This window comes from Perca fluviatilis, chromosome 5, assembly GCF_010015445.1.
Source record: "Perca fluviatilis chromosome 5, GENO_Pfluv_1.0, whole genome shotgun sequence".
NCBI lineage: Eukaryota > Metazoa > Chordata > Actinopteri > Perciformes > Percidae > Perca > Perca fluviatilis.
The window spans coordinates 20,057,889-20,066,295 of record NC_053116.1 but is presented as its reverse complement, the minus strand read 5'-3'; the positions used below and the strand labels follow the sequence as shown (position 1 = coordinate 20,066,295).

At 41.4% G+C, this 8,407-nt stretch overlaps 2 protein-coding genes across 2 annotated transcripts; both read right to left on the bottom strand.

The window, feature by feature from the left end:
• Positions 1–560: 560 nt before the first annotated feature.
• LOC120558901 (adenosine receptor A1-like) lies at positions 561–2,302 on the bottom strand. Its single transcript, XM_039800240.1, has 3 exons — positions 1,795–2,302; positions 1,220–1,686; positions 561–1,046 (listed from the first exon to the last, which is right to left on the bottom strand). The coding sequence occupies exons 1-3, from the start codon at positions 2,130–2,132 to the stop codon at positions 796–798; spliced, it is 1,056 nt and encodes a 351-aa protein (XP_039656174.1). The 5' UTR covers positions 2,133–2,302; the 3' UTR covers positions 561–795.
• A 2,181-nt stretch (positions 2,303–4,483) lies between these two features.
• Positions 4,484–7,182, bottom strand: LOC120558918 (transcription factor Spi-B). The gene is made up of 6 exons (XM_039800272.1): positions 6,972–7,182; positions 6,774–6,808; positions 5,895–6,108; positions 5,654–5,772; positions 5,335–5,488; positions 4,484–5,134 (listed from the first exon to the last, which is right to left on the bottom strand). The coding sequence occupies exons 2-6, from the start codon at positions 6,792–6,794 to the stop codon at positions 4,827–4,829; spliced, it is 816 nt and encodes a 271-aa protein (XP_039656206.1). The 5' UTR covers positions 6,795–6,808; positions 6,972–7,182; the 3' UTR covers positions 4,484–4,826.
• Positions 7,183–8,407: the final 1,225 nt, after the last annotated feature.

Sequence of the window (8,407 nt, the reverse complement as noted above, 5' to 3'; positions counted from 1 at the left end):
AGCTGAGTCAGCCACTCGCCGACTGTCATTTCCAGATGGAAAATCATGTCGTCCAATTAAAATGTCCGCTTGCAGCAATCAACATAATGCACTGTGTCAACCATTGTTTAGCTAGAGCAGGTAAATTAGGTTTCATCTTCCCTAACAGGACGTGAACGTGTGGTGTGTTTGATTTCAGCTCTGTCAGGGTGAGGTAGTAGGTTGTATAGTTTGGTGGGTGGGATTGCACCCTGCTCAGGTGATAACTATACAGTCTATTGCCTTCCCTGAGGAGCTCGCTGAACACTCATGAATGCTCAACACACTCTCGTAATAGTATCACATTTATTTATAGATTATTTAGAAAAGAGCAAGTAGATATGTGCAGCAAAAGGTTAGTGATAAATTAATTGAAGCTGTCAAATTACAATAATATGTACGTCTTAATAAAGTCATACTTGCTTCAAATCAGTTGTCCTAAAATCAGTGAATGAGATCTTGGTATTGTTTATTTGTCAACTACTGCAACTCTGATGGTTTCATGGTTTGTGTACAACATCAGCTAGTGAGTTTGTTAGTCTACAGCACCCTCTAATGGAAACTCAGGAGATAGCTTTGACTTAAAGTTTGCGGACGAGGGGTAGGCGACCAAATGCAGGGTTTCATTCAAACCAAATCCTACACACAAATTCAAACACTCCCTGGCTGCCTATATTTCCTCAGTTGGTTATGTGTAATAAAGCCTTAAATGATTGTTGGATGCAGTGATTGTCAGCTGTTCTGTGGGTTAAAACCTCCTGACAAAGTCCCATGAACTCAAACCTCAAGCATACTGGACCTAAAATGACTGTGGTCCTTTGTTAGGGTCTTCCCTCCTGATCCACACGTCTCTGTGTGATTGGCTCGGCTGCCTGTTGTTGATCGGCAAACTTGCTTGTCCCCATGGCAACAGTTCAGCCACACGATGAAGCGCCTCCATATTTGGTTGTAGGCCTGTTGGATCTTTGGGATGCGACAAGCGTAGACCACAGGATTGACTGCTGAGTTGGCATGAGACAGGAGAATACCTGAAAAAATGGATTTGTTACCATCAGACTTCACTGTAACTGCTGGTAAGTAGTCTTATTGGCAAATATGTGATATTTAAAGCCTCTGGGGGAACTTTTCGAACAAATCTCTCGACATGAAAATAAAGGAATGACCAACTTCAGACTGTGTAATCACTAGAAAAGTTACCTGCCTGTATAGAGTGTCCCCTGTGTGACAGCTTGAGGACCCTGAAACAGCAGCAGACAGTTCATCAGGTGCAGAGGAATCCAGCAGCCGGCAAACAAAATGAGAACCAGAGCCAGGGAGCAGGCCAGCCTCTTTTCCCTGAGCAGAGAAGCCTGGGCTTGGGGACCGCTCTCTTTTAGACGGCCCTGCAGGCTCCAGAAGATTCGAGTGTAGAGGAGTGTCATGACCAGCAGGGGCGCCATGACACATCCCAGAAAGTTGAAGTAAACCATGAAGGGGAGGGAGATAACTGAGAGGAAGGTGCAGGGTGGAGATATGACAGAAGGGGAGGAGGATTTATTGTTGGAATCAGATGCAAGAGAGGAGTAGTTGTGCCAGCCAAATAGAGGGGTGAACCCGAGTAGACAGGAAAGTGTCCAGCACACAGACAAGGCCATCCATGTACGCCTCTGTGTGGCCAGGACTTTGTATCTGAGGATGAGGGATGAAACGGAAAGAATTAATAAAAGAGAGAGGATTATATCCATATAGGTTTTCTAATTGTAAACCAGTGTGTCCACACCAGAGTGTGTTCTTCACCTAAGCGGTGTATGTAACCGGAGGTACCGGTCCACGGCGATAGCAAGCAGTGACAGCACAGAGGCCTGAGTCAGCACGAGCACGACACAGCTGAGGAGTAGGCACAGGTCAGGGGTCACGCTCACCCAGCCATCCAACAGTACAGCCAGGGGCACAGCCGCCACACCAACTAGGAAGTCAGCCACTGCCAGGGAAACGAGGAAGCAGAAGGTGGGCTCCCGGAGGGAATCCCGGATACCAATACACACCGCACACACCACCAACACATTGCCAAGGCAACAGGCCACAGCAATAAACACTTCTAGTACTGTGTAGGCCACCCAACTCCATTCAGCCATCACTGAAGATGGAAACCAGGGAAGACAGAGAAGCTGTGAAGTTTGATCGAGCAGGTTTTCTTGAAGGCTGTAGGCAGGTGGGATGAATTCCACAGGGAAGTTAAGTCAAACATATTCCTGTGGTTGTTGTTCAGATAGTGTATTCCTTTCTGGCTCAAGTCTTGGCTTCAAATGACTAGAATTGCATTGAACAGATGCTTTTTATATGCAAACATGCATGCGCTTCTGTGTGCACACACAGCACACAACAACAACAACAGGCATGCACTCCATGGAGACGCCATCTGTATTTCATCAGTGAGTGAAAATTCTTTCTCACTCTGATAAATGTGTCTCAGTAGCCTGAGAGGAGAGGACTTCTAAATGAGCTATGTCACATTTTTCACACAACAGATGTGTTTGATATTGGCAGTTTGATATTTTACTATGTAAAAGTAGTATTACTATAATGTAGAAATACTGAATTACAAGTAAGGCAAAATTTACTTTATAGGGGTGTAAGAAAAAATCTATACACTTGAGCATCGCGATATTTTATTTTGCGATACTGTATCGATTTTCAATAACGCAATATCAAATTTCTTCTTTTTTTTAGTTTACATACAAAAATATTCATGTAAGCCAGTGGTTCACGTTTATGTTGTGTTTAAACCCCCTACCGCTAGATGGCTATGCTGAGACACACCACTAATGTCCTTGCCTAACAGTGCCTAGCAGTGCCTGACTTTTTGCTAGAAGCTAACAATGTAGCTATGGCTGAACTTTGGCCTACTTTAGCATATAAACATTTTCTCACTAAGAACCTGTTAACCACAATCCCAAACTGGCAGTTTGATTTTCTGTGTACTGAATTGTTTACCTAAAGTAAACTTATTTGACTTTTATGCACATTGTGTCTTTTTTTAAATATTATTTTTTCGAAAGTTAATATATCGCCTTACGCACAGTATCGAAATATATTGCAATATGTTGAATGGTGACCCATATATCCTGATACGTATCATATCGCCAGATTCTTGCAAATACACAGCCCTAGTACTTTAAATATCAAAATGTCCCCTTTCAGAGTGTCATATTTTGATACACATTATATTATTTCTAAGCAGCAGTTTCATTTTGTAACTTTTTGAACTAATTTGAACTAATGGGGCGACGCCTGCGAGCTGGTTCAGGCAGCCAACTCGAGCTGCACTGCATAAACACGCGACATGCCTCACTCCCTGTATCATTTACCAAACACACCCCCTCAATTTGGTCTATTTAAGCTGCACAATTTCCCCATCTCTGCCTCGCCAATGCTACTGCTGCCCTGCACCTGTATCGCTGCCCCACCACCACCCCGGGATCCACCTGCAGGCTCCGGCCAGGGCGAAGCTACTTTATCATCACTCTCCAATATCTCATGTAAACCCATACTGCGGGGAGTGATGAGGTCAGAGTCTGGCCGCCAAACACAATGTTCTGCTGTTATAATAAACATTTCAAACGTGAGTTGTCTGACTGAACTCTATATGGTGTTGGGTAGTTTGATCGATCATACGGCATCACGTTTTATAAGTTGATCATATGTTTTATATGTTAAATGTAAATCTCCAAAATGATTAGTAACCAAGACTGTCAAATACTGTTAAAGTAGTGAAGTCAAAGGTACAATATTGTCCTCGGAAATGTAGTATAGTAGCACAGTAGAAAGTAGCATTAGAAGTACTGTACAGTACTTCAGTAACGCAGTTACTTTCCAACACTCATTGCCATACCAGAGCAAAAAGAAAAAATTGCTCTGAAGTACAGCCTAACTTAATCAGAAATGACAACCCATGTGTATTCAATATCACGTGGTCTGCCCCTGTGTCATGAAGTTTTCAGCAGGTATGTGTGTGACTCCATCATTTGACTATGAAAATTTAATTGCTTTACTTTTTCAACTTCAAAGAAAGTAACTCTGTGTTCAGTGTGTGTGTGTGTGTGTGTGTGTGTGTGTGTGTGTGTTGTGTGTGTGTGTGTGTGTGTATGTGTGTATGTATGTATGTGTGTGTGTCCTACTACTCTGTGTGTCAGGGGACTTTGTAGATGTTACTGATTAACAGGTCTGTTTTTTTCAATGCATGCTTACTTTGCATACAGTAGAATTTTGGCTATGGGTGTATTTGTGTGTGTGTGTGTGTGTGTGTGTTTACTTAAGTTTGTAAGCACGTCTGTGTTTGCTTGGCTGATATGCACGACACAGTACATCTTTGTTCTCATAGACAGATAGTTAATAGATATATAGATAGACAAAAATATCAAGTATTCCGAAAATATATATATTTTTAATTTCATCTTAAAAAAAGATATTTTTACACAAACAGAGCTTGTTCACACAACCTAATTAAGTCTTTAAAATGGTCTCGTATCTGCTTCATATCTGCAATACAGAATCACAAAAAAAGAAAACCACACCTGTTATTTTAAGAACAAAATAAATTCTACTTATAAAGTAGATATTATGTGATAACCTTTTAGATTTACATAATTTTGAATGCCAGTCTGACCTACAGTGTTTTAATCTTCTGGCTTTTCAAATACTCAGTATTCATTTGTTTTCTACATGCCATGGAATTAGAATCAACAGATAGGACATTAATGGGACAAACATCTAAATATCCATTGTGCTTAGTCTGTTTCTTTGCTGATGTACACTCTTCATCATGCTTTCTACACTGTATTAGAGTCTCCTTGTAAGCCTCTCAGCGTCTTCTCATCGAACCGGTAGGTGAGCTTCCGCTTCACCTTCTGAATCTCGCCGCTGCGGTTATAGTTCCTCAGCGCCCGTGCCATCTTCTGGTAGGTCATGGTCTTGCGATTACCTTTTCGCCGGCCCCACAGCTGCGCCAGGCGCTCCTTGTTTTGGGAGGAGAACTGGAACGTGCCAGAAGACGACTGGACCCACCAGATGCAGCTCCGCATCGATGGAGTCTGGAGCATCTCGAACAGGAACTGGAACAACCGCTCCTTCCTCTTTCCTGCCATGAAGGAACCGGTTGTAAATACAAATAGGAGGTGACTGTGACTCATACATGTGTGTATGTGTGGAAAAAGCAACCTAACAGAGGGCTTAACACGGTTAGGTGTGTTGATATGTTAAAGTGTTGTATTGTTGAGAGTTTTGGTGCTCTGGTGCATCTGTGCAAATGTGTTTGTGTGTGTGTGTGTGTGTGCATACCTGAAAGTGGGACAAGAGGCAGGGAGTCTCTGTCCTTCCTGCATCCCCTGTCAGATGATGGTGATGGGGAATCTTGGTATTCCTGGTACTGGGAGCTACTGGACAGCGAGTCTGAGTCAATGTATGCAGGTGCCTCGTAATACGCAATGTGGTTCTGAAGCAAACACGTATAAAAACATATTAATAATTTACAAATGTAACCACTCTCACAAACGATTGAATAGAGTCAATAAAAAAGTGCCATGTGTCACACAGTGATGTGTTGTCAGACTTAAGCTAGAGGTTTAATTTACTAAGAGACTGAGGTCCTTGAACTCACCCATTGGTTGTCATGGGGGCTAGGCCAGGCTGAAGGCAGGGCTTGCTCTTCATATTCCTCGTTAGGAGTGTGAGAGCCACAGTGCCACTCATATGGATGCTGGCCTGACCAGCTATTCTCTACCGACAACCAGGCAAAAGATAATCAGATAAAAGATGTAGAAATATGCAGGCACCATCATCGTCATCATGATCCCATCCCATCCCATTATCATCTTCATCACAGACCTCCCAACACTAACCTATGATCCTGGTGCCTTGGTGGGAGTGTGTGTGTGTTTGTTGCCCCATGGTGGTCGGAGGTGATGACGGTGTGTGTGCAGGCTGGACCTCCAGCGAGTGCTCCTGCAGGTACTCCTCAATGACCTCCAGGTCCACCTCAGGGCAGGAGGAGGGAGCCACTCCGCTCCAGGCCCCCCGACTTCCGCTCAGCCGGATCTCAGTCACATAAGCCATCTGACAGACAAAGAGCAGGACAGAGGCGTTCAGAAATCATACACACTTTGTTTTCTGTTGTGTGATGACGGAGAGAAAACACTTTGGATGAAGTGAGGCATTTATCTCGTGCCACAGCCAGAGGTGTTATATTATCAGACCGCACACCTGCCGTTTTTTTGTTTATTTTTCTGGTGAAAACCCACTGTTGTTTTGTTGTGGTGCACTTTTTGTGCTGTGGTGGATCATACAGTGTTCTGAGATCTGAAGATCAGGGATGCACTCATTCATCAATTTTAAATGAGCTGTGACTATGAATCATCCATTTTCTACATAATAATAAACAGCAGTGATCAGTCTTGTAATATGATAATTTTTCCATCTAGCTTAGAAAAATGACACATGCTAACATGCAGTGAACTGTATATTTGACTTGATCTGAACTGCGTGGCTTTGTTTGTTGTCTTGAAAATGACCCAGGTAACAACACTGTGACTGTGTATTTTAGTTTGACTGGCAAATTTATGCAAGTGTGGTAACAGTAATGTGTGGCTATAACCTTTTACCCTATAGAGCACACTATTACTGAAACATCTAGTTGTATGAACATTTGTCATTAATGGGCTAACTTAAAATAACAAAAAAAAACATACACACTAAGTAAAATAAAATAATATCAGACTCACCGTCTCCATTTCTGCCAGCATACTTAAAGGATATTCTGGAAAGAGAAAACACACTTGTGAGACACCAGAATCAAAATGAACAGAGAAGTGAAAGAAGCTGTCACACACACTTCTCTAACTTATCTGATAGACAGTAATATGACAGACAAATAGACCATCTCAGAACCTGAATAAATGAGCAACAACAACGAGGATTACCTTGTGAAGTCAGGGGTGTATGCTCCTGTGTCTGGTACAGCGAAGTAGTATCCTCAGGCAGTAGCGGGTGGAGACATGAAAATCTGAATGATTCACCTGTGTCATGCTCCACCTGGACGTCCCCTCTCTTATAGTCTTTGCACACTTTTGGCCAAGCCTCCACGAGTGTGCTAGAGTGGGAGTGGTTTACATTTTTATGAAGATTGTTTGTCTATTTCATATAACAGCTAGAGATTCAAGGAGTGTTTTTAGCTTGTGAAGATTTATTTCATGGAATCAAACTGTCGGTTAATATCTGTGTTTTTTTTTTTTTTATAATTTTATTCACAGCTGAGGTACCATGGAAGATAATGATGTGGCTTTATATTTTTGGCATGATAATTGAATATAGGGAGTGGGGAAGATAGAGCACAGATGGAAGGTAATAGGATTATGAGATAAATGTGTATTGCTACCTATATGTTTTAAACAATGGATGTATCATCTGGAATCTATATTGAAACACTCCACACACTCTACACACACCACTCTATGCTCACATATTTGCATTACAATCAATTGTAATGTACAGTATGTAATGTACTTATTTACCCATACATACACTTTTTGTTTTGGCCTCTGTGCTCATTAAATGTATGTGGTGCAGTTCACAAACCCAACTCCACACTTGGGAAATGTTTATAAGACAGTTGACCATACTCTCTAGCTTTTTTTGTGTAACACCTGCAAAAAAATTCCGTGAGAAATGTGTTTATGTTGGCTGAACACTATTCAATAAGGAAATGTCCACAAGACCAAAATAGGACCATGTTTGTGACCTTTGGCTTTCAGGCAGTAACAATTTACTTTAACCCCCTATATTTATCATCTATAAGCACTTAGTCTCGCATTGCCAGACCTATCTCCATAGCGCTGCCGAGTGAATAAGCACTATATAAACATATAATCAATTGTTTATATCACATAACACTACACAGCTATAAGGACATTTAAATGGTCATTCATTCTAGATTTATATAACAGATCCAGATATGGATGCTTCATAGAAGGAGTTAAAGCTGTTGACAACTACATTGTTATCACTTAAACCCTTAAAAAGACCTGATATCTGCTACAGCTACATTATCGTGGGTTGTAATCCATTTATGAAACACGTAACGCTCCTTTTAACTGCTAAATAGGAGGGTTCAAATAAAGTGTAACCCTTAAGCCTCCTGCATCAGTAAGTGGTAAATTGTTTCTTTTTTATTTCCTGGCTATTATGGCATGCTTATTCATCACCAACTATGCTCAGCACATCATGGACATATACATCTGACTCATAGATAAATCAAAACCATTCTCCAAACAATATTTCTAGAATATTGCTTTTGAGAATTGTTTAACTAACTGACTATTTAATAATAATGAATAAGTAAAAGTCGAATACGGTCACT